Source organism: Castor canadensis, chromosome 7 (genome assembly GCF_047511655.1).
Source record: "Castor canadensis chromosome 7, mCasCan1.hap1v2, whole genome shotgun sequence".
NCBI classification, from domain to species: Eukaryota; Metazoa; Chordata; class Mammalia; order Rodentia; family Castoridae; genus Castor; species Castor canadensis.
This window is the reverse complement of record NC_133392.1, coordinates 153,079,267-153,105,713: the sequence shown is the minus strand read 5'-3', so window position 1 is coordinate 153,105,713 and position 26,447 is coordinate 153,079,267. Positions and strand designations below refer to the sequence as shown.

The window sequence follows — 26,447 nt, the reverse complement described above, 5'->3', positions numbered from 1 at the left end:
ATTGGTATCAACACTCCCCACCCCCCCAGTTGCAACAACCCCAAAATGTCTTCACAGTCACTGCCACATGTACTTGCCCTGGTTGGGAACACTAATCCAAACCCCACTGTTTACAAGCCCTGAGGTGGACCCCGTCCCCATCTCTTAGGCAGAGCTGTCCAGGAACTCTGCTTTCCTCCCATTCTTCTGTCCAGAGAGGCAGATGGTGACAGTCACACAGGCTCTGTGTGCCTCCTTTTCCCCAACAGTGGCCACCTCAGCGGGTTCCATGGACAGGAATGTAGCTGGTGTATATAAAATTATATTAGCCTAGTCCCGGCATATAGTAAGCACCATATAGTCATTCTTTTTGCTACTGTTTTGTTTTTGAGACAGGGTCTCATTATGTAGTCCAGGCAAGCCTAGGACTTGCCATCCTCCTGCATCCGTCTCTTGAGTGCTGGGACTACAGGTGTGAACCACCACATTCGGTCATTTAGTCATTCTTACTCAACCAGTGTTTACTTTTGGTGTGCTCAGCTGAAGATGCAGCAGCAAACAAGCCAAGGCCCTTTGACCTTGAGCTTTTAGCACTCCTGAGGAAAGCAGACGCTTTATTCCTTGATTTCAGTTCAGTGTACTGAGTGCTGGGATGAAGAAACACAGGGATCAGTGGAAGCCACTGAAGAAGGGACCCCTCACCCAGAAAGTAGAGAAGGCAGGCGTCCTGGAGGCAGTGGGACTTGAGAGTGAGCCCGAGTCAGCTGGGTGGAGGAAGGGGAGGAAGAATGGGCAGGGTTACCTGTCTTTCAAATACATTTTAAAAGTTTTTCTGAAAAAACAGATCCTCTTTAGTGGACTGGTATAAAACATAGGGCCAAAGCATTTCAAGGGATCCTGGGTTCACACCTCTGTTGGGGGGTCCTGTGGCCCCACCAGATGCTGACACAGAAGTGCTTGGCACATGAGTCCCAGGATGGATGACGAGTATGGGGGTTCATGGTGTGGAGGGGACCTGCCCCCACCTGTCTCCACACAGGTGTGTGTACCTTAGCAGCAGAGAGCTCCCCAGACACTTTCCGGTGATGGGTGCTGAGGCCTGGAAGGTGGGAAAACCAGGGAGGTGGGTGGGAAACAGGATCAGAAGGGGCGAAGCTATTGTTGTGTGGGAAACAGGATCAGAAGGGGCGAAGCTATTGTTGTGACACAGCAGGCTCATCCTGGGCTTCTGCAGTCACCTCCAAGGGGGAAAGGACCTGGTGGGTTGAATATGGCAGGAGCTGGTTAAAGCTCCTGACCCATTGGCTGAAACCAGGCACCTGTCCTCTAGTGTCTAGAAGTGCCATTCTGCCCAGGCCTGGGAGGTGGTGGCCAGCATTAAAGACATCCCACCTTCCAGCAGTGTCATGGGCACAGGCTGGATTCCTGCTGACCTTGTGTGTGTCGTTCCTGTTCCCATGCAGCTACAGCCTCCGCCTGGCATCCCGGTGCCCTCCACCTGCAGCTCCGTACATCACCAGGCAGTGTAGGAAGGTCAAGGCCCCAGCCGCCACCCAGTTCCAGGGACCCTTCTTCAAAGAGTAGATGCTTCGCTTGTTCCCTGACAGGTAGGAGGTGGGAGGCTCTGGATTGAGGGGGCTGGGTGGGCATGGGTCTGGGGCAGGAGGGAAGGGGAGAGAGAAAAGGACATGATGACCTTGGGCGGGGGGGCGCTGGTCCAGGACCTGTGAGCTAGGCATTGGCTTGCCTTCAGGAGGGGACTTAGTAGCTGAGAGTGCAGACTCTGACCTCCAGGGTTCAAACCCCAGCCATGCCACTCACTGGCTGCGGGCCTCCAGTCACTTCATCTCTCTGAGCCTCAGTTTCCTCATGTGTGAAAATGGGGACCACAGTAGAGCATACGTCACAGGAAAATCGTATCAAATGTATACACAGCATGCAGCATGGTGCCTGACATATTATGGAGTGCTTATTTCCATGATGTATTTGAAAATAAAAAATAGCACTAATGTATAAAATGTAGAACTTAGATGTATATTGAACCAAAATAGAGTGATGATAAAAACCTGGAATCATTCTGAGTTTTCCGCTGGTATAGACAGGGAAGGCAGGCTTTTTGTTCTGAGGCACCTCAGCCTCGCCAGTTCCCCATGAGCCGGCTTGGGCTTCCTGGTTGATGACACAGGATGACGGCATAGCTACTCACCAACAATCTTCCAAACATGGCAGTGACTGAAACCTGCTCCTTGTAATTTTATCTGGCTTGTCTTAAAGCTTTTCTTTGCGGGGGGGAGGTGGTGGTGGTGGTGGCAGTGTTGAGGTTTGAACTCAGGACTTTACGCTCGCTCAGCAGGCACTCTGCCACTTGAGCCATACCCCTAGGCCTCTTTTACTTCAGTTATTTTTTCAGATAGGGTCTCATTTTTTGCCTGGGGCCAGCCTCAGACTGTGATCCTCCTATCTATGCCTCCCACATCCCTTGGATTATATAGGCATGAGCTAATGGGGTCTCGCTGACTTTTTGCCTAGGCTGGTCTCAAACTGTGATCCTCCTGAGTAGCTGGGATTATAGAGATGAGCTTCCATACCTGCCCCTTTTTTGCTCTATTTAAAATTTGCACTTATTCCAAACATACTATTTTTAATGATTTTTTTTGAAACATCTTATTATACCATTTACCTGTTGGCTCAGGCTGCCATCACAAAATACCACCAACTGGGCAACTTAAACAGGATGTTTGTTTCCTGACTATTCTGAAGGCTGGAAGTCTAAAGTCAAGACACAAGTGTGGGTAGCTTGCGGATGCCGCCACCTTACTGTGTTCTCACATACCGAGGGCAGGTGGAGGGCAGGCTCTCTGCTATCTCTTCTTAGAAGTGCACTAATGCCCCTGCATGACCTCATCTCACCCCTCTCGCCTTCCAACAGCCCATCTCCACACTGGGGCTTTGGCTTTAATAAAGGAATTATAGGGGACACAGTTCAGTCCATACCACTTTAACACAGTTGTAGAAAGATTTCAAAAAATGCTGTGGCAGATTTTAGCACAGGGAAGGTCATGCAGGTTAGCAGCCTCATTTTATAGGAGGGAAACTGAGGCACGAGGGGAAAGTGACAGAACTGGCATCAGAACTCGGGTCCCCTGACCTCTGGAGTAGACAATGGGCCTTAGGTGGCTGTGGCCCCTGATGCAGGACTGTACCTGCCATGAAAGGAGGACATTCTCCAAGAACCCATGGCCTCTGGCTGTTGTCCCCTGTTGTCTTGTTGGACTCAAGGCTCTCACCAGCTTACCAGGCTGCTGAAGGTGTCGAGGCGTGGCACAGGGAGCTTGGATCTACCATCCCCGCCTTCCAGAAGCTTCTCCCTGTACTGCATCTCAGATGGAGCTTTCTGTTCCCCTTCAGGTGTAGAGGAGATACTGCTTCCTGGACTAGCATGGGGCTTCTGCAGCACTTCCTGTCTCACTCCATCTCTGTCCTGTCCTCTGGCCAGTGGGCTTCTGCCCATGCAGCTTAGAGGAGAGGTTCAGGGAAGGCACCAGTGCCTGTCACTTGGCTAGCCACTGTCATGAGCTTCTCTCTGCTGTCACTGCTCCTTTGGCTGAGACCTTTGGTCTTGGAATCCTCCTTGGGCAGGTTCTTAATGCTTATCCTCTTTCTGGGAGCAGGGGGAGAGAAAGTCTCCCCTGCCTGTCTTCCTGCTGTGAGACCCATCCCTTCAGCTGCAGTCTGTCCAGTCTTCCCCCAACTGCAGTCATCAGTCCATCCTGCAGCCCTGCTGCTGAGCCCCTCTGGAAGGTAGCCCCCTTTGGTGGGGGACTGCCAAGGTGACTTCTTTTATGAATCCTGCTTTATCCACAGGACAGACACATTCACTGGCTGTGCCAGGCCGTGGGATGCAGCCTGATCTTCAGCTGTGCATCTGTGCGCTATGCAGGGCAGGGAGATGGATGCTGTGTAAGCAGCGTCCATGGTGCAGAGGTCCCTGTTGGGCAGGCACCCTGCTGCCCCACTGGCAGCCCTTCCCAGCCCCAGCAAGAGGTTTGGGGAGTTGGCATTGCCATAGATCATGGGTGTAGCTTAGCGAGTGGAGTCCTGGCTCCAGGCTTGGTAGCCACACCTTTAGTGGGTACCTCGCTTCTCTGGACTTCATTTCACTCACTTCATGATCATAACACCTGTCCTGTTATGAGAAGCGCTTAGGAAAGTCCTGTTTCTATAAACCTAATAATAGTAAAAGTAATGACTCATTATAACTTCTGTTCTTATGAATAAATAATCACATTATTTTTTACAGTATCCACAGTGGTTACCGTTGGCAATAGTAATGGTGACCAGGTCTACTGGCTGAACAACCTGGCCCTGTCCAGGTCCTCCCAGTGGAGTGGATGTTTTCACAAGCTCACCTGGACGCACTGTGCCATGCCTTGGTAACCACAACACACAGGCACAAGAGCGAGCCCAACAGGGTTCAAGTCCCTCCTCTACTGCTCATTGTCAGTCTGACCTTGAAAAAGTTTGTTCTTTCCAAGCCTCCATTTCTAACCTGTAACGTGAGAGTCTGTGCCACCTGCCACAAAGGCCATCGTGAGCCTTCAAATTGTCGTGCAACCATGTGGGAAAACTGGCAGTAGCCACCGCAGCTGCATGCATGGAGACCACGGCCCAGCAGCTCTTGGCCAGGGCTGCCTCTGCAGAAGTACGTGCACGTGTGCACCGCAGCACACATGGGAGCCTGTTTACACACACACGCCGGGCTCTAGCATTTCCATTTGCCAGAAACATGGGTTCCATGCATGTCTTCTAGATTCGCACATGAATGTCCTTGTGGCTTTACTCTAGCAGCAATAATGGCCCCAACTGGAAACTCCCAAGTTGTGCAGCAGCAGGGGACTGGAGGGACAGGTGTGGCATGGTCCTATAGCAGAATACATACTGGGGTGAGACAAGAGTCACAACCGCATACTCAGATTGGCCAGATCACACAGACATGTTAAGGACAGCTAGGTACTGATTGAGTCTGGAGAGTTAAGTTTAAAAAATAGGTAAAACCAGTCTAAGGTAATAGCAGTCATGATGGTGGCCATTATGGGGCCATTGTGGTAGAGAGAAGTGGTGGTTATCCTTAAAGGGGGCATGTATTAGGGCTAATGGGGGCTGGTCAGGTTGATGTAGTGCTTCTTCATCCAGTGCTGGTTAGCCATTGAGAAAACTCATCGGGCTGGGCCTTTCTCTGTGTTCATGGTATACTTTAGTAAATACTTCAGTTTAAAAGTTAAGAAGGATATGCCACGTATGGTGGATCACAGCTGTAATCCTAGCTATTCAGGAGGCAAAGATCAGGAGGATCATTGTTTGAAACCAGCATGGGCAAAAAGTCAGCCAGGTGTGGTGGTGCACACCTGTTATCCCAGCTTCAGGGAAGGTGTAAATAGGGTTGCAGTCCAGACTAGCCCCAGGCAAAAATGCGAGAGCCTGTCTAAAAAGTAGCTAAAGCAAAAAGGGCTGGGGCATGGCTTATGTGGTAGAGCACCTCCCTAGCAAGCATAAGGGCCTGAGTTCAAACTCCAGCACTGCCAAAATATAAATGAATGAATGAATGAATAAAGATAATGCCTGCATGAACAGCCCATGGTAGATGTTAAGCTTATGGCACCATTGTCATTTTTGTTTTCTTCTTTTAGCACCTGAAGTGACCTGGAATCAGTGAAGCCAAAGGGACCAGCAGTCTGCCCTGCAGGGGATACCAACCTATCCCAGTGGTGTGAGCCTTCGTGAGAAAGAGAGAGTGTGTGTGCATGCGTGCGTGCGTGCGTGTGGTTGTGCTTGCAGATACATGCACGTGGTCTTCAAGCAGAGGTCCTGAACCCTGAGGAGCAGGAAGGTGGCTGACTCCCATTGTCCTCTGGGCTGATCCTTGGACGCGGTCTGGGCCCCTGCTCTGCAGCCCAGCCTTCCTGTCAGGGTGGGGCCTCACCTACTATGCAATTTTTCAAAAGCTCCTTGACCTGCTCTTTTGCTTCTTGAACTGTCTTTTGCCATTGCTGGGACTTTGGCCTGGCCCAGGGGGGTTGGCCCCAGGGGTCAGCCTTAGCCTGGCTGGAGGAAGGCCTTCAAGAGGCCAAGTTCCTCTTCAATACCATTCCCACCTCCACTGTCCCTCTCTCCCAGTGTCTCTGGGAATCAGTAGCATATAGACCCACTGGGGCTGAGCCTGAATCCTTGGCCCTGGCACTTAGAAAACTCCCTTTCTTACTCAAGCAACCCGAGCTGCCAGCTTTTGGGTCATTTCCACATTGACAATTCTAGTTGGTCCATTGCTCTTGAGTCTGAGCAGAGAAGCCGCAAAGTGGGTGCACACAGGAGAAAGATGTCATCCCCACTCAGATCTGCTTCCTCTCCGGGAACAAGCAGTGAATGGGGTCCTATGTGGGGAAGGGGGCTCTTCTTTCCCTTGCTTGGTGGGACCAGCTACACCTTTAGTATCTGAACTTCTCAAATTAGCTGCAAATGGAAACAAAAATAAAAGGGAAAACCGAAAATAAAATAAGGTTTAAAAAGCACAGGGTGAAGAAAGAGAGACTTCCAGAGGCCATGAACTGCCTGCCATCAGGGGATGACAGGACTGAACCCTGCTCTCTGGCCAATAGTCCGTGGCTCAGAGAAACAGGTGACTGAGCTTGGAGTTTGGACCTGGGTCAGTGAGGTTCTTGGGTTTTGTGCCTTTGGGGCGAACCCCAGGCAAGGATACCTGAGACCACTTGGTGCTGTCTTCTCATCTCTGTGTCAGTTGTGACATGTCACATCCAAAGTGGAAGGACAGACGATGGAACGTGGGAGAGTTGTCACGCATAACACGCATAAAGGGATTTCTCTTTCAGGGCGACTACGGTTGAACTTGCAACTCTGTAAATATGTATGTAGACACTTTTAAAGCACGTATTTATGTTCCGTACTGTAAATGCCCCATTTTTAAAGTTTTATAATGTGTGTTATTTAATTAATCAGTCAGCTGGCTGCAGGATGGGGGAGAAGAGTTGTGTGAGATCCTCACATGGGCAGAAAAATGTTGATCATTGACCGACGTCATGGTTTTCCTACTTCTCACCCAGCTAAAATCCATTGTTTGTTTTTAATTCTCATGAACTGGAATCGTGCACACCCTACAACCCTCACAAGCATGAAAGATCATGGCTGTTCCTTACCCTAATTTTTGTTTCATAACGGTTCACAATCACAAACTGTACCCCAGCCTCTCAGCTCAGGGGTTTCCCCTTCCAGCAGGGAGGATCACTCACAAACCCAAAGCCTTGGAAGTCACCTTCAGCCAATGGAAGAACCATGGGCCCCACTGCTGGGCTTTGCGGGGCTTGCTGTCTTTGCATGTGCACACATGCTGGTCACCTTTCTGCACTCCTGGACTGTCAGGAAAACTGATCCACTACTGCAGGGGAGGAAGAGGTTTTGCAGAGAGGTGCTTCCCACTCAGCACAGGTCCTCCAGCATGGGTCTGGGTCACAGGAGATGAGGTTCTGGATCGCCCATGTGAAGGAAGCAGACAATAAAAGTGTGGAGAACCATTGTAAGAGCAGGTGTGGGTATGACCATTTTGGTTTCCTGGTTTTTTCTCCCGTGTGTGGTTCCTGAGCTGGTGGCAGGGGTGGGACAGGCTTTGGGGAGGCCCAGTGTGGGGGAGATTCTACCAGCAAGCCAGGCTTCTCTGCCTTCGGGTCACTTGCCCACTTGCCAGACCATAAGGTAAGCCATTTCACTAAGACTAGAAAGGTGACTGCAAAAGGTGTCTTCTTTAAGCAGCTTTATGCAGGTCAAATTCATACACAGTTTACCACATGAGTGTAGAAAGCAGAGTTTTTGGTATCGCAGAGCTGTGTAGCCATCACTCCCATCAATTATATTTATTTTTATTAATTATTTATTAATATTATTTTTTGGTGTTAGGAGGTTTGAACTCAGGACCTTGAACTTACTAGGCAAGCACTGTACTACTTGAGCCATGCCCCCTATCCTTTTTGCCTTAATTTTTTTTTTTCACATAGAGTCTCAAGCTGGGCTCAGATGGTAATTATCTTACCTCTGCCTCCTGAGTAGATGGAATTACAGGTGTGAGCCACTATGCCCGGCTCCATCGCCATTAATTTTAGAATATTTTCATCACCCCAAAAGAAATCCATACCCATTTATGGCCAATCCCAATATCTGCCCAGGTGCCTAACTACAAGTCTACTTGTCCCTAAGGATTTGTCCATTCTGGGCATTTCATACATACGGACCTTATAGCACATGGTATCCTATGACTCCCTTCTTTATAATAATGTTTGCAGTTGTAGCATGTCTTGGTACTAAATTCCTTATTATGGCCAAATATTCCATTGAATGGATATACCCTGTGTAACTCTCCATCCTTCAGCTGATGGATTCCTGGGTTGTTTCCACTTCTGACCTGTTCTAAGAGTAATGGCGCCATGAACATTCATGTAGAAGTTTTGTGAGATGCAGGTTTTCTTGAAAGTATAGTTAGGAGGGAAACAGTGGATCGTAGCGCACCCTGTAACATTTTGAGGACATGCCAAACTTTTCCACAATGACCACACTGTTTCCCACCCCCTGCCCCCTGTATGAGGACTCCAGTTTCTCCACATCTTTGTCAGCCACTTGCCACTGTCTTTTTTTATTTTAGCCATCTTTGTCAGTATGAGTGCAAATAAATTCCTTGGAAGGAGTTAAACATCCATGTGATCACACATCCTAGCAGAGTTAGGTACCAGGACCTGAAGAGGTTAAGGCCGAGGACAGGTGAATTGTGACGGGACATGAGACATAAGCATTGTCCTAGGTGTGGGGTGGGAGGGAAGGTGACACAACAGGAGGTCCCCACATGGTCTTTGTTCATGTTCCAACATTGCATAAAGGTAGGAGCAAGAGCCCAATGCTTTCTCTAAAGAGCAGATGTGTTATATTAAGGTTCTCCAGAGAAAACCAGATGGAGATTTCTACATACGTTAAAAAGGTCTAGTAGGCAGGCTGTCCCACAGTCTGCTGTCTGCAAGAGACCTGGAGCTTCCTGGAGGTGTAAATCAACCTAAGTCTGAAGGCCTGAGAATCAGAGGAGCCCATGGGGAAAACCCCAGACCAGGAAAGAAGAGATGAGATGTCCCAGCTGGGGGGAGTTCCTCCTGGCAACACCGTTTGTTCTGTTCCAGCCCACCACACTGGGAGGGCCATCCACTGAGATTCAACAGCTGATCTCATCCGGAAACAACCTCCCAGACACCCAGAAGTGCTGTGTACCTTGGGCATCCCAATGTCCATTCATCCACATACCAAACTGGCCATCACACATGACTTCCCACTCGTTTGAGGAAACTCATCCAGAAAGTAAAGGTGAACTACTAATGAGGCGAGACCCATGCATTCAACTCTAAACTGACTGACACCTGAGTATGGGAGGACTTATCATGGAGGAGACAGCAGAGAGAAGGCTGGCAGGGTAGATGGAGAAGAAAGTAGACAATTTCTGAAGATGAGAAGAGCCAGTGAGGAGGCTAGTCCTGAATGCATGAGAGAACAGATCTGGGTCTCTGGGAAGGCTCCCTGGAGGAGGAGGATACTTGCAGGTCCAAATCAGGCCCCTCCCCTAATGTCTACAATTGGGCCTTATAAACTTCAGAAAGGGAAGAATATTCTTTGTATAACAGGTATGCCAGAATTAAAATAGTGTCCATTTACAAAGCACTTAGCTCTGGCAGGTACTGTCACATGGTTTCATCTCATCCAAAGAAGCTTCAAGGTGTCAGGGCAGGTCCTGGGTCTCTTATGCACAGATGGAGTTCAGCGAGTAGGTGACTCAGGCCTCACCTACTCAGTGCCAGCTGAATTGTATCCCTGACTGAGCCCTGTGACGTGCCAGGCAGCCCCTCATTTCCTGACAACCCATCCATGTGGGTATCCCCAGAGTCGTTTCACAGGTGAAGAGTTAGAGCCTCAGGGATGTGAAACGACTTGGCCAGGGTCACACAGCTGGTAGATGTGGGCCAGGAAGTGGATATAGGCTTTCCAGGGGCCAATGGCCAATGTTTCCCCATCCCTGTCCCCACTGTTCCCCCACTACACCCTGCTGGTTCCTCCTGATGCCAAGGCACCTTCAGATGGAAACATTACCACAGAAGTCAGTCCCCAACTGCCAGGACAGCAATTTGGCTGCTGCTGGATTTTTCTCCACTCCAGCTCCACGGCCAGGTTTCAAAGAGAGGCACAGGTTTCAAAGCTCAGACTTTGGAGGACCAGCCCAAGTGAGAACCCAGCTCTCCCTTGCTGGCTGTGTGACCTCAGGCTGGTCACTGACCTGGGCTTGGTTCCTTGTTTGAACATAACGGTGATAAGCAAACCCACCATCCTGTGTTTGGGTGTGAATATAAATCAGCTGTTACTGTGTGTCCTCGGGGAGGGTCTGGGCCACCTGTACAGTCCGCAGCTCTGCATGTCCCACCAAGCGTAGTGCCTACTAGATTTGAGGGTTGTGCCCATGGTAGTGACTAAACATATGAATCTCAGGCCTTGGCCAGGATGGGGACTGAGCCTCTGCAGGGAGCTCTGGATGTGCACCGATCAGTGTCACTAGTGACTCTTGGCCATCAGGTCATGCCCAGCACTGGTCACCACTGGCAGAAAGGAGTCCAGCTCTGAAAATGTCCACCTCCCAGGGGCTGCACAGGCCCTGCTGAGCCTGGTGCCCTGTTTTCAGGAGAGGTTGCCAGGACAAGGAGTGCCATCAGCCTCGGCAGTAGCATCAGGGAATGGTCTTGACATCCCTGGGAAGAGGGAGAACCTGCTGGAGGTTGCAGGGGAGAATTGAGGGTTTGGTGACAGTTGAGTGATTATGGCTGTATCTGTCTATGCCAAGGGGACAAGAGGAGCCTGCACACTGCTTACCCTACACAGCATCGTCCATCAACTGTGGTTGGGAGGTCTCCCATCTTCCTGGAAAAGGTAGGTAGGGGACAAGGTAGGTAGGTAGGAGCCAGGCCTGGGGAACCTGGCAGCTCACCTGAAGCTGTGATCCTGCCTCCTGCCAGCAGATGGAGACCTCCTGCAAGAGAGGCACCCAGAGGTCCAGCCACTGCCTGGGCAGGTGGGTGAGCCAAGGACTCCTGGTTAAGGCTGAAGCCAAGAAAAGCTTAGGGGCCCCAGAGCCACTCAGCTCAACTGCGGGGGTGGGACCCAGGCCTCTGGAACGACTGTCCAAGGTCAAGGTTATTTCCCTGTGTCTCTCAATCTGGAGAGTATGAGGTAAGGGAGAGATGCAGGGATCTGGAGGGAAGGGTGCATGACTCCCTCCCACCCACTAGGTCCCTGAGTGCAAGGGACTCCACTAAAATAGGGGACAGAAGCTCAAGATGCCCAAATGGCTTTGGCAACTGAGAAGACAGCTGCCAAAAGCAGAACTATGGCAGGAAACTTGTGTTCCGGAGAGGGGACTCTGCCCCTTTGTCACTAAAGGCTGGTGGGAAGGGAGATGGCAACCTCTCCTGTCCCTTGGGAAGTAGAACCTGCAGCCTGTCCCCAGATGGAACTCTGAGTACATCTCTCCTAATCTTCGGGGCCCTGCTCACTCCACTGTAGGGCTGACGGTGGGGACAGGTTTGTTGACAGGCTGACGCAGGTGGAAAGCCACCGCCTGCTCACATGACAGCAGTCACTTGACTTCTACTTGGGCCTGGGGGAGGGGCTAGAGCCAGAGTCAATGCCTTATTCTGAGATTGAAGGACCCCTGATTTGTCTCCTCTAGTTTTGGTGCCAGCAGCTTAGGATGCTGTGCTGTGTGTTTCTTGGGCTGTGTGTGGGTTTCTGAATCCAGTCATGTCACTCTCCTTACATGCCTGCCCTCTCTGTCCCAGGCACACCAGCTGCCTGTCTGCTCCTGGGATACATAAGCTCTCTTCTGCCACGGGATCTGGGCACAAAATAATTCCTCTGGCTGTAGTGACTTTCCTTCCAGTAGTCCTGTGGCTCTCAGTTTAAATGTCGTCCCGCCAGCATTCTTCCCTGTTGAAAGTAGCTATCTGTTTGCTTTATTCTTAGATTCCAGCTGGGATCTCCTGGTCTCTTAGCTTCTATGGAACATCAGGCCATGACAGCCGAGGCATTGGTCCTGTCTGATTCGATGCTGTGTCCTGTGCCAGCAACAGCCCCCAGGAGGTCCTCCAGATTCACTATGGGAGGCATTAGGAGACCTCCGGGCGGGGGGAGATTTGACTTTGGAGGAGCCCTAGACATGTTGGGCTTCAAGTGCAGTTGTGCAAGAATGGCTGCCTCTAAGCCGGGTAGTGTTCCTCCCAGTGCTCAGCTACAGACTGCTGCTGTGTGGGTCTCTCTGTGCCCGTCTTTGCCTTCCAGGGGAGCCTTTTATTTTAAATATCACTGCTTCACGGGCAGGGCTGTCAGGAAAGATACTAAAATAATTGTTCTTTATCTAAAATTCAGATGGTTCTGAGCATCCCATATGGTTATGTGCTGTATCCAGCAGCCCTGTTTGGAGGACTAAGCCCCTCTACAATGTCCCTCTCTTCTGGGTCAGTGTGACAGGCTCTAGCTGTCACTGGGCATGCGCATCAGCCAGCCCTGGCCCTCAGCTGAGCAGCAGGGCCCCCGCTGCTCTTAACAGCTGCTTGTGCCTTGGATGCTGAGGTCATCCAATGTCAAGTGGGACTCTGAGGACTCTAAAGAATATTCAAGTGGTTCTTGTCCCTTGACGCCTACATCTTGGAATTATGGCTCTGACCTTTGCTTGGTGCATAAGACTTAATGTTTTTAAAAATAAGCAGCTTCCCTTTTTTGATATCTGATACAGAAACCAAATTTAGAGGGGTAAGGGAGAGGGCCTGTTTTGGTGTCAACTGGTAGAATGCTACAAAATAAGGTCATTCTTAGCAAGAAAGGGCCCCTACCGCTGCGGGTCCCTGCCTCTTCCCAGGACCAGGCTGGGGAAGCACCTTAAAACAGCCATCGCAGAGGCCTTTGGAAATTGGCATGGAGTAGTCTGCTCAATGTCACCCCAGTGCCATAGGTGACGTGAGCAGGGCTAAAGCACGGAGCAGAGGGAAGACCGGAGTGGCACACATGGACACCCCTGTTGGGGTGTTATGCCTGTACTGTGGCTCTGTGGCTCGTTAGGCCTGGGATGTACCCAGCTCCTGATGGCCACATAATCTGTGTGCCGTTCCCCAGCACCGAGGCCTGGGGCCAAGTCTTGGGTGACTGTTTAAACAGCACATTTAAAATATTTTAACTGGAAAATGTATATAGTTAATATCTAGAAAAAAAACAGGCTGGGCACTGTGGCTCACGCCTATAATCCTAGCTACTCAAAAGGTAGAGATAGGGGAGGATCACAGTTTAAAGTCAATGCTGGGCTTCACCTGAGATAAGGAAGTCTCATCTCAACCAATAGCTGAGTGTGGTGGTGCATGCCTCTCATCCCAGCCTGGATCATGGTCCAGGCCAGACCTGGGCAAAAACTTGAGACTCTATTAAAAAAACAAAACAACAACAAAAAAATGGCCAGACACCAGTGGCTCACGCCTGTATAATCCTAGCTACTCAGGAGACAGAGATCAGCAGTTCAAAACCACTTTGGGCAAATAGTTTGTGAGACCCTATCTCTCAGACAAAAAGGCTGGTGGAGTGGCTCAAGATGTAGGCCCTGAGTTCAAATTCCAGTACCACAAAAAACCCTAAAAAAGGGCTGGGAGGAGGGGACTGGTTTTAAGTGGTAGAGTGTCTGTCTAGCAAGCGTAAGCCCCTGAGTTCAAAACTCTGGTACCACCAAAAATATTGAGAAAATCCAGAAGTCTCCAATCACCAGTGGACTCTGCAGTACACAATCCTTCAAGTCTTTACGTAAACAAACAAGTGGCTGTGCCACCAACCCAATATGTGACCCTGAGACGTTACCAAACCTCCTGAGCCTTAGTTATCTCCTCTGTAAAGTGGGCAATACTGTAGTCCCTTCCTCGCCGGGTTGTTGGGATAAGTTGGCGGCTAAATCAGAAACTCTTAGTTCCTGGCTTTGGGTACACACTATTTTCATTGTGATGTCTCCATACTTCTTTTAAACTTTAAGATTATTACCTCCACATTCCTTATAATGATGGTGGCAGTGAAGCATATGACATACCCAGAGTTTAGATGGCTTCTCAGTTTTCCCGTGGACACTGGACATCCTCGAGCTTATTCCTGCTCAGCCCAATTATTTACGGACAAGTGGAAGGAGCAAGCTGATGGGCGGTGAAAGATAAGCTTTGATGCACGCCTGGTACCCAGCACTGGGCTCAGTGCTTGCCTCGTGGGAACCCCATGGAGGGGGCACTGCACTCCTGGACTTATGGAGGAGGAAACAGGCTAAAAGAGGTTCACTCCTCTGGGGTCATGAACAATGGAGCAAGTCTCTTCTTGAAGGTCAAGGTAGAAGACAGCCATGCCACCTCTCCACAGAGCATCCTTCAATTTCTGCAAAGGCCTGTGGTCCAAGGCCCTGTAGTTTTCCTGCTACCACCCAAGGTCACCAAGTCCAGCCCTGCTAAATTGGGGGATACTGCTGGCTCCTGCTGGTGGAGAGTGGGAGGGGCTTCAAGAGCTGGCCCTCCTGGCACAGGAGGGATAAGGTGAACGCAGCTGTCCTGAAGTCTGTTCCTAGCTACATCCCACGGTCTTAGGGAAGTGACATCTTCCCCGATGTGTCTTCAGTGTCCTTGGCACAGCTACCTGGTCAGAGGCATGGGAGAGCTTGTTTGCAGAGCCTGGTGCATTGTACTTGGATCTTTATTGGTGACAACACAACAGAGTGTGAACCAAAGAGCCTGATTTCTATGACACTTTGTGTCATGCTCAATTGGTGAGATGAAGGGAGATGCCATTCTGCAAAGACAGCAGGCAAGGAGTCAGTGCTAGGTGAATAATTTGAAGCCCTTCTCCCCATTCAGTGGGTTGTGAAGGGACCTTCTGAGCCAGGAGTCCCAGGAGGGCTTCTCTGGTGCCAGGTCCGTGCACATGCACTCTGCGAAGCCGCTGCTGCTCTGAAGGTCTGGTAGACATTGAGGCAGCTGTGGCAACCCTGGGAAGGTGTATGTAGGTGAACAGAATCCCTGCAGGTATTTGCAGAAAGGGAGCAGTGGAGGGGCCGTCTGTGTGGCCAAAAGCTGTACCTGGATGGCCAATGACAGATTTGATCGTTTATTCCAGCTTCATACACTCTGTCCTTCTTAACACACACATACACACACACACTGAACCCTCACCACACACGTCCTGCTGGGACACATTTGTGCTCCCAGATGCATCTACTGAGCTAGTAGTGGGGAGGGAACCCATATTCGACCTTTTCTGCCAGGAATATAAGTCCCTGGACTGTGCCAGCTCCTCAGGGCTCCAGTCCCTCCCCTTGACCTGAGAGGCCTGTTCTTTTGAACACTGTCCCTCCATAGGTCCCCAGTGGGTATTGCCCATCCATGTAGGAGCAGCCACAGTAGGTGGAGCCCTGGTCCTTGATCTTCTGAACATGGAGGGTGCATAGTTGGGGTTGCAGGAAGGGAGGGGATGTGCAGGAGAGTACAAAAGTATAATTGTCTCTAAATGCTTTGCAATGTTTCCCCAACACAGGGCTGCATGTGCGGCCTTAGGCACCTGGGCAGAAGAGAAGCAAGAAGACAGAGCTTTCTGGTGGGACTGCTTTGTGATTTAAAAACATTTCAGGGCTGAGTCCTGGTATTCAGATTGCCATCCCACCATGTTGGAGACAGCACTGTCAAGTGCCCACACCTTTAATGTGGGCCAATGAAAGTTAGTACCTGGCCCTTCTTGGCTGCGGGATGTGGAGGAGGTGGCATCTGAGCACAAGGCCAGGACCTTTCTCCCCAGTGCCCCCAGGAGCCGCCTTGGGGAGAGGCAAACAGCTGCTTGGTGTTTCTTTTCAGCCTTTTGTGGTTTTTTGGTTTTCCTAAATCTGGCTTCTTTTGCATACACGACTTCCACCTTTGACCCTTTCAACAGTGAAAGGTGAGCATTCCATCCTGGACAGGGAGAAGGTGGTGACCTCTCGGTGGTACAGAACAGGGCATGGGACATACCCCTTGTGTGGCCAGGAAGACACTTGAGGGCCAGGTAAGCTGTTCTTCCTGTGGACACCGTGGGGAGGCCTGGCTTGGATTCTCCTCCCATGACCTTTGTAGGCCTCCTGAGAATGAGGAATCCTTGAAATGTGTCACCAGGCTGGCAACCCCCACTCTGGAAGGATTATTTTGGAAGCTTGTCTGTTTTGAAGGTGCTGGTGCCACCGATGGCTGTAAAAGGCATCTGGCTGCTCGGTACAGGCAGGACCAGTCATCCTGGCCACATGAAATCAGGTGGCTGCTTTGTGCCTGCACCTGCTGCTTACCATTGTCAGAAGTGGCCTCATCCCATTGAATTGGGGGAAAGATTTGGGGAGATTAGACAGAGGTGTGTGGACTATAGTCTTGGTCCTGCCCCTATGGACAGTGCCTCTTCTTGGTATTGTTCCAGGCTTCCTGATTCTCTATGTTCTCTTCGGTGACACATTAGTGATGTGTCAGCTAGTGAGTGTTCCATGGATGGAAGGTTCTGCCACGAGGGACAACCCGTTCTTCCTGGTGTGGCATCATCTGCTGCTTTCATGGACAGCTTCTTCCCTGGGGTCACAAAATACCTCACGGTTTTAGTAGCTGGAAATCCAAGATCAAGGTGTGGGAAGGTTGGTGTTTCCTAAGGTCTTTCTGGGTAGCCACCTTGTCCCTGTGTCCTGGTGAGTCTCTTTCCTTTTGTGGACACCAGTTCTATTGGGTTAGGGTCCATTCACGTAGCCTCATTTATCCTTAATCACCCCCCTTAAAGGCTTGTCTCCAAATGTAGTCATATAATAAGGGGTTCTAGGAGTTAGGATTTCAACATATGAATGGGGGACTCAATTCAATCTACAGCACAGAGATTCTGTTGGATCCTGTCCAGTTGAACTGACAAGGGAAGTGCACTGAAAATAAATCTGAGTATCTAGTATGTGGGGTCTGACACCTATTCGGGAATTGGTCTGAGTCCTTGCTTTCTCAAGGGCATGCTGCCATTCCTCCCTAAGCTCCCATGTTCCTAACTAATCCCGAAGTCCTGGAGTTCAGACCACTTACACATCAATCAGGATGGGGTAATTATGCTGCTGTAACAAACAAAATCTTAGTTCCTGTTGACAAATGCGTAGTTCTTGCTCATACTACATGTCTGTTGTGGAGTGACTAGGGTCATTTCCCCATATTTAAAATAAAACACACAGAAAAATCACATAAATCAAATATCTAGCTTGGTGATTTGTACAAAGTCTCCCATAACTATCACCCTCACCAGGAATGGCATTTGGCCAGTCAGTCTCCATCACATCTCCCACATTTCCTCCAAAGGTAACTGTTGTCCGGTCTCTCTCATAGTCACTACTTCCTTGTATCTTTGTAATAAACGTTTGATTTTAAGACAACTGTAGACTTGTGAGTAACTGTGATATACTGTATTAACAGGCTAAAAAAATAAAAATCACATGATCCTATTGACTGATGCACGAAAAGTCAAAACATCCCAGAAAGTCAACATCCCAGACGAAAGTAGGAAGGGAGAGAGACTTTCCTCAACTTGAGGAAGAACTATGATTACATTAAGTCTGCTTGCACAATCCAGAATAATCTTCCCATTTCAAACTTCTTAACTTAATCATGTCTGCAAAATCCTTTTTTCCATGTAAGGTACTCACAGGTTCCTGGGATTAGGGCCAGGCCATCTTTGGGAGGCCACTGTTCTTTTCACCACACTGATAGTCCAAGTTTGTTGTTTCATTTTGTCATTCCCTTTCTGTTTAAAGAATTTCCTTTAGGAAAAGAAGGGTGGGTTTGGGGTAACAAATTATCTTAGTTTTCTTTCATTTGAGAATGCCTTCTTTTGCCCACAAGGATGTCTTTAAAGTTTATGAATTGACAGTTCTTTTCTTTCAGTGCTTGGAAAATGTCATGCCACTTTCTTCTAGATTCTGTGGTTTCTGATGAAAGGCCCTCTTTTTGAAATTGCTTTTCCCCTCCAGGAGCATAGATTCTTTACTATCTGCTGTGTCAAGGTGTTCCAGGTGTACTTTGTGCATTTCCTGCCTTAGAGCCGGAATCAGTCATTAGACTAAGAAACTCTGGCTCCTTTTATGATAAATGCCATTGCATAACCATCATCTTGGTGTTAGGAAATGCTTTTGCTACTGGGCCTGGAACATAACCAATGTCTTCAATGGCCACATAGCTACCATAGGACATTGTTAATTACCACGCCAGAGGGAAGTGGTCCCCATGCTTGAAGTCAGGTGTTATGTCTCAGACACACTATTTCTATTCACAGAGTTATTCTGGGACTAGTCCCCTGGACTTATCCAATCCTAAGGGACCTAACAGGTGCACTCCAACAAGTGTCTGAGAAGCAGAGGGAAGGTGTTTGAATGGTATCAACGTCACTGCACTGCGAGACCCCCTATGCAATCAGACATCAAATAAGTGTTCAGAAAATTCGTTCAATCAGAATTAGAAGTGGTGGTAGTGAGTACAGCTTTTGGAGTCAGACCTATGTTAGAACCCTGATTCCTTTCCTACCCGTTTCTGTTACCTTAAACAAGCTATGCACTGTCTTTGTCCTTATCTGAAAAGGAGGCAATTGGACCTGTCTTGTGGGAGTCTTTTAAGGCTCATGCAGAAAGCATGAACAGCTTCTTATCACCAGGCACACAGTAGTGCTCAGTAGTTAACTGTACTGTTACTTCTTGGCAGAATTTTCTACCTCTATTTTTGAAACTTAAAAAATTTTTTTTCAACAAAGTAACACTTGTTCCTAGTTTAAAAGTTAAGTCATCCAGCTGATAATAAAGATGCAGATCTGTCATCCATCCTTTTACCCCAAATTTTTACTTCTAGAAAGAACTACTCACAATATTTTTAGTTGCTTCTAGTATTGAATTACGTATTTCTAAGTGATATGGTAATATCACCTAAAATTGAACAAAAACATCCAAGGAATATTATCAAATAATATCTACCAGGGAGAATAAGGATTAAGTCTCTATCCTCATATTCCATAATCCACCCAATTGTAATTAGACATCTTTTCCGTGATGATGTGAACATGTTCTCTGCAGAGCAGCTGAACATGGGATAATCGTGATTGCCAGGCCACTTTAGATTCTTCCCCACTCTTTAAGTCACTTGGTTTTTCATTGGTCTGACCTTTGCTCATCACCAAAGTGTTTTCCAGAGCTATAAAATATCTCAATATGTCCAAACTAATTCTTTTCTCCCGTTGTTCTTCCCCCCACCCCTTTCTTCTTCACTCTCTCTCTCCCTCTCTCTTATTTTGAGATATTGACCCTAGAGTCCTCCTCCTGCTGTTCCCAACTAGACCGTGTATGTGCTGTCTAGGTGACTCAACAGCTGTCATCAGCTTGGGACCTCCTTTCATGATCATCTTGAGAAATCACTTCCTGTGCTCCGTGTTAGGATCTGGGAAGCCTGGGTTCCCTGTCACCACATTTCTTGGTTCACTCTCATTTGTTTCCTCATTAGACCATATTGTCTGAAAAGGGTTTTATTTTGCCTTCATTCTTGTTTTATAATTTAGCTGGATATGGAATTCTTGGTTGGAAATTTGTATTTTAAAGACTTTGTTCCATTCTTGTCTAGCTTCCAGCATCACTGACAGTGCCATTTTGCTGTTTGTACCTGTTTTTCTTCAGAAGCTTTTAGGACCTTTTCTTCATCCCTGGTATTCAGAAATGGCACAATGGGACTTTTCATTATGCTCAGCGGGTCCTCTCAGGATTCTGAAAATTTTTTATATTTCTTTGAATAAAATAAATGGTTCTTTTCTCTTTCAATTATTTAGATGTTTAGCCCTGGTTTCATCTAACTTATTATTATTGTTTTGTCTTGCTCTTTATCCTTTTTTATTTTCTGTGAGATTTTCTCATTGTTGATGTCCAGCCTTCTATCTTTTTCCTTATTCTATCTATTTTTGTCTTAAGAGCTCTATTTTGTTATTACTTCATGTCAGCATCTCACAATTTCATGGGTACAAATCATTATGTATATGTGTGTGTGTGTCCATCTGTCTGTATTTCTTGCAGTCATCATATTTACTTATTTTAGCAATTTTTTATTAGGATATATTTGTTGTACAGGGAGGAGTCATTGTGACAATTCTGAATTGCCTTACATTGTAATTGGTTAGATTGTCCCACCCACCATCTCTTCCCCTCAACCCCATCCCACCCCACTTAAAGCAATTGCAAGTGGTTTCATTGTTCTATTTTGTACAGGTATATGAAGTCCATCAGCCATATTCCCTCACCTTCATCTCCTTTGTTCACCCTCTGCCCTCCCACAGTACTCCCCCCATACATGCTGTGCCTGTTTTACAGCCTTGACTTTTGTTATTGATATCTAAGTCGATGTTCAATCTCGCTCCACTGTGGGTGTACTTTACTTTGGCCCATTCAACCCCTTCCATTACTCTCCCTTACCCCTTTACCTCACCTCCGCCATTTTTCAACAGCTTTCAGTACACGTCCTTATATCCTCGACCTGCACAGATGTTATGTTTTATGATATTACTGAGGGTGTGGCATTCTCCTTTCATTGCCCTCCTTCCCTGAGTTCCGTAGAGCAGGTCTACTGTTACAAACACACTCTACATATACACTTGTATGTGGTCATGTTTGGTTTTTGTGTATGTTTACCTTTTGGATCTATCTTCCACATATGGGAGAGAACATGAGGGCTTAATCTTTCTGAGCCTGGCTTCCTTCACTTAACATTCCATTTACCTTCAAACCACATGGTATCGTTCTTTCTTATGGCTGAGTAGAACTCCATCGTGTATATACACCACAATTTCTTGATCCAGTCATCGTAGGGCACCTGGGTTGATTCCAAAGCTTGGCTACTGTGAATAGTGCTGTGATGAACATGGGTGTACAGGGGTCTCTATTGTATACTATCCTGTCTTATCTTCCTTTGGGAAGATGCCCAAGAGCGGTATCTCTGGATCATATGGAAGTTTAACATAAGAATCATACGTCTAGCTTTTTGAGGAATCTCTATGCTGCTTTCCATAGTGGCTGTACTAATTTACATTCCCACCAACAGTGTATAAGGGTTTGCGTTTCACCACATCTTCGCCAGCATTTGCTGTTGTTATTGCTCTTGAAGATGGGGCAAGATGAAATCTTTTAATCATCTTATTTATAATAAGATGCACTATTTCTACAGAGCTTCCTTTTTTGAACTTTTATTTAAATTAGTATGTAGGTCTTTGGTATTCCAGTCATTATTGCAGGTGTTTTTTTACAAGCATTTACTCATTTTATTTCCTACCATGTAGGAGGTTGGTATTTTGAAGTTATTTTCTCAAGTCCTGCAGCTGGTATAGGGCTGCACTAGGATTTGAACTCAGGCCTCCAGTCCTATAGCCCTTGCTCATAGCCATTGTGGTTAGGGGTAACATGCTTTCCTGCAGGGTCTGCTGATCCCAGGCTGTCTTGCCGTGGTTGGAGAGGCCCTATAGCAGACCAGAGCCCTTTCTGCATGGTGAGCCCCTTACAGGGAGTTTGGGCTGAAAGTGCCCTCAGAAGAATCCTGGGAAGCAGATGTGTCAGGGTGATAAAACTGGCTCTGGCATTCTGAGAGAGAATTTGGAGAGTGAGGAAGTGCAATGCACAAAATTTCTCTTAGTCCCCGTTTCTGTTGCCTCCTCTTGCAGTCAGCTATACTTGGCATTCATGAGTCCAAGTCATCTTTCTGGCTCAACTGTTCCCTGGGATGTACTTGCCATTCTTTGTCACATCACAGGAAAGGGTTTGGGTAACCTAAGAGCACCTCACAGACTTTCAACCCTTCTTCCTGTTTTCCTGTCTTCAGAAATGCTGGCACCTTCTGGATGCCATGGTGGCCTCCACTCCCACTTGCCGCTCCACTGCTGGCACCTCACTTTCAGCTGACTCTGCCCTAGGTCAGTTATCTCTTGAACATTACCCAAGTTTGTTGGCATTTTCAACCCTGTTACCTCTCTTCTCTTTATAAAAATAATATCAGTCTATTAAAGTCTTTGGGATAATAATGCATATTTAATCTGATCCATTTTAACTACTATTTTTAAAAGAAGAAAGCATTCATCGTTACAATAATTCCAACCTAAGCCTGTAGGTGAAGATACCTTGAGAAGTAAGGCATGAGGCACTGAGAAAGCCCAGCTCTGCCCAGTGCCTGGTACATGACAGTGAGTTACATCACCTCTACGAAGGAAGTGCATTTCACATGAGGAAAGATGAAAAGAAGGAAAGGAATGACTGAGGTGGGAAAAATAAGAGCTGAGACAAGTGTAGATTAGGGAATTCTACTTGTAGGCTTTTCATTTTCCAGCCAGGACTCCTGGGAAACTGTTTCTGGTATAGACTGGGGTTGATATCTGGAATCCTGTTGGCACATGGGGTCAGATGTAGTTATTGAAACCTGTTTTCAGTCTAGAGGCACCTTGAGGATGTAGAACCTCCCTGTGCTTGGAGCCCACAGGGAGAAGACAGATGCGTGGTCTTTCCATGGTGAACCTTCACTACAGGTAATGGACTCTGCAAATCCACCAGCTCAGCACCCACTTCCTCTTCCTAAGGATGGCTTGATGTTTAGAGGGAATGCTTCTGCCCCTGAGCAGATGGTTGAGTTAGGACAAGTTAAGTCAGATGCTTGCCTTCTGTGCAGTGATTGACGACACCCCATTGGCATGTCCTTCCTTGTGCCATCCTGGTACAGCCTAGCAGTGGGCAGTCGCCCAGGCTCTATACTCATTCTTCTTGGAGGCTTTGAGGTCTGGGAGACTGATACACCTCAGAAAAAAGTGCTTGGCAGCCACACATCTCAGCTGCTATCCCCTTCCCAGACCCTTGGGCCTCTGTGGGTCCTGCCTCAAGTCTCTGTCCTAGATGGTCTTGTATCAATTAGGGGTTTGATTGAAAACTATAGTACTGATTGTGACTTTCTCAAGGAAGAATAAGGAATTTGCTGGAAAGATCTGGAAACTAGAAATTGGTGGAAAGTAGAAGGAACAGCCTTCAAACCTGGGCACAGAGAGTTATGAAATCAAAAGCACACAAAAAACATATTTTTAGTAGAAATAACTCCCAGAACAGCTTTTCAGCTGTTGACACACACTGTTGCATCATTTAGCTACCCTGCAGTTATTTCTCATCATCTCTGTGTCTCTGTCACTCTCTCTGGACTCAAAGTCTTGGTTGGGAAGATGGCATTTGCCAAGCCCAAGTCACGTGCCCACCTACTGATTGCGAGGGCCAGAAGAAGGAGGAACACCCACTCTGGCTTCTGTAACTGAAGGTGAGGCAGCCGATTGTACACACGGTGGGAAATGCCCTAGAATAAGAAAGAAGTTGGGCTCAGCCAAAGGGGGCACACCCACCACACTGCTGATTCCCTTCTAGGTTTTGTTACCTTCAGGTGGATTTTTCAAATTCCCAAATTCTTTCCAATGTATTATTTTTGTTCACTGGCCATCATTCTAACCAAAATCTGTTTCCTGTTGCTCCCTGAACTCTTGTATCGGCACATCTCAGAAGTTTGAGAATCTCGAATGGTAGACTCCAAATTTGTCCTTGTTGTGTCAGCTTGATTATCATTTGTAGAGGAGTAAATAACCTGTGTGTCATTTGCCGACAGTAGCTTCAGGAGGACTGGCCCCAGAAGTATTTTCTGTGTTCTTGGCCCAAGCCCTAGCTGTTTGCATGAAGCGTCAGTATTGAGCCAAAATGCTTGCACTTGGGGTGCGGGCTGTGAGATGAGACCATGTGGTGCCCTGCTCAGATTTGGCACAGGCAAGCCTAAGTGCTTCTCTACAAGGGTCCACTGTTCTGAGGTTGGGGAGGCAGTCCATGTGACAACGAGCATGAAACCACCTTGCCCACTGCTACGACTTAATGGAGGAGACTTAGCCAGCTCTGGGGGATCAGAACCCCCCGAAGCCATGGGTAAGATGTTCTTGAGAACAGCATGCAAGCTAACTTTTTGTGGGAGAAGATCCAAGGTTTTCAGGAGCCAACAGGGACCCCACAATACTCCAAAACAATCGAGTCACTGATTTGCATCCTGAATTCTGAGCTACTTAAAAATAATCTTTTGGATGGTGATGGTCACTTAACTTTTTGAATTCTTAAAGACCATTGAATTTTACACTTTAACGCTTGACTGTATGGAGTGCAAATGAGACCTCAAAACAAAACTATCAAAAACTGATTTTTTAGTACATAATCTATTTTTTTTGAGATGCTGAGGTTTTGAAACCAGGGCCTCATGCTTCTTGGCAGGCGCTTTACCATTTGAGCCATGTCCCCAGCCCCTTTTTGCTTCAGTTATTTTTCATGTAAGGCCTGAGCTTTTTTCCCGGGAAAGGCTTCTGACCACGATCCTGCTACCTATGCCTCTCGAGTAGCTGGAATTACAGATGTGTACCTCCAAGCCTGGCTTATTTGGTAGAAAAGGTGTCACTGGCCTTTTGCAGGCCTTAAACCTCAATCCTCCTGATCTCTGCCTCCTGAGTAGCTGGGATTATAGGCATTAGCCACCACACCTAGCTAGTACATACTCTGTTGTTAAACTTAGGGCTAGCTTAAAGAATGGCTCATGGTGGGACCCCAGTGAATTCCGAGCTGGTTTGTCTGTCTTTCTGTCATGTTTTGGCTGTAGATATTCTCCAATACAGGAATTTTGTGGTGCCTCAAATCCTGGACTGAGGACTGTATCTAATCCTATTGTGGGATAAAAGGCAGGGCATCTATCTCTCTGTTGTTCTGTAAGGGGAGAAGGTAAGGCATAGGGACAGTTAATCACGTCTTGAGAATGACCTGGATCCCTCTAACTGGTATCTGTGAAGCCATCACAGATGTTTTGGGTTGTCTGGGGCCATGCTAAGTAGTGATGTTGGACCATGGTTTTAAAGTTGAAGCAAAATCAGAAGGGAAATGAATCCAGGGCCCACCCAAGTTCCCACAGACACAGCAGGCATTGGGAGCTCAGTGTAGCAGGCCCGTCAGTGTGCAGATCAGAGCAGGGTGACTCAGTGATTGGCACAAAGAGCCCTGCCCAATAAACCAGTGAGGAGCCACAGCTACCAGGCCCTGTGCTAGGTGCTGAGTGCATGCAGGTGACAGCCACTGTTCCCAGGCAGTCACTACACAGAGCGATGGGGATCAACTCAGCTAATCACGGATAAGCTCAGCAGGACAGTGCACAGCGAGGCTACAGACTGGTCCCCGAGACTGAAGAAGTGAACAGCTGGGCTGAGAAAGCTGGGAATGAGCCGTGACCCTGAGGAGCACAAGAGATACAGACAATCTCTTCTGGAGTCTGGGTGCCTTCGGACAAATTTGTTCTCACCATTTTCCTCACGTGTGTGTGCTCAAGTTTTTATTTCAGTAAAATCAGAATAAGCGTAGCTCAGATGGTGCTAGCATCTAACATGAACAAAGTAAAGCAATTACCAAAACTACAGTGACTCAAGTTTAATGTTTATGTTCTGCAAGTTAAACCCATTGTTATTTACTGAAAATGTTGCTGGCTGATAAAAACTGAAAGGCCACTGATCATGGCACATAAAGATAACCACAGTGTTGAAGATTTCACACATACCAGATAGTCACTGAAACCCAGCCAAATAAAACACAACTAAACAGAATTTGGAGAACCTTGGAGAGTATGGATGCGTTGTATCAGTGTTTAGAAGCATTTTCATGTGTTGGGTATGGTGGTTCCTTCCTGTAATCCCAGCCATAAGGGAGACATAGGTAGGAGGACTGAGGTCCCAGGCAGGCCCCAGGCAAAAGTGAAACCCTATCTGAAAAATACCTAAAGCAAAAAGGGCTGGAGGTGTGGCTCAAGTGGTAGAGTGCCTGTCTAGTAAGTATCAGGCCCTGAGTTCAAACCCCAGGGCTACCAAAAAAAGAGGAGTTTTATTAATACCTTAAGACAAATTTATCAGAATCTCAGCATGTTTTAATTTCAAGTTGTCAATTTTGTCTTTAATTTTGCCAGAAAATTAGAGCTAATTGTCAATGTTGGGTCTGGTTAATTTGACTCAAGTTTAATAGGACTTAACATTAAAAGCTCACGCCACCCCCAAATATGTTATTTCACATCTGGTGACATGCGACATTCAAGTGCCAGAGTTTTTGCATTGTCTTTTGGTCGAGTTTCTTCAAACATTCAAAGAATCACTTTTAGGCTTATGAAAATAAATATTTGTCAAAATGTTCAATGACCCTTATACACACTAGAGCAAAAACTATCTAAAGTCTATTAAGTGTAAATAGTTTT

General features: G+C 47.5%; 1 protein-coding gene across 10 annotated transcripts in view; it reads left to right on the top strand.

Annotated features, from left to right (window-relative positions):
* Positions 1 to 19,857, top strand: part of Prdm2 (PR/SET domain 2) — a 128,906-nt gene extending 109,049 nt beyond the window's left edge. For 7 of the 10 annotated variants that reach the window (XM_020188090.2, XM_074081301.1, XM_020188141.2 and 4 more), the window contains 2 exons: positions 1,443 to 1,586; positions 5,667 to 19,621. In XM_020188090.2, coding sequence (XP_020043679.2) covers positions 1,443 to 1,563 — 121 coding nt within the window. In that variant the 3' untranslated portion in view covers positions 1,564 to 1,586; positions 5,667 to 19,621. Of the gene's footprint in view, positions 1 to 1,442; positions 1,587 to 5,666 lie in introns of all 10 variants that reach the window. The other 3 variants (XM_074081302.1, XM_020188337.2, XM_074081303.1) reach the window with 2 other exon arrangements.
* Positions 19,858 to 26,447: the final 6,590 nt, after the last annotated feature.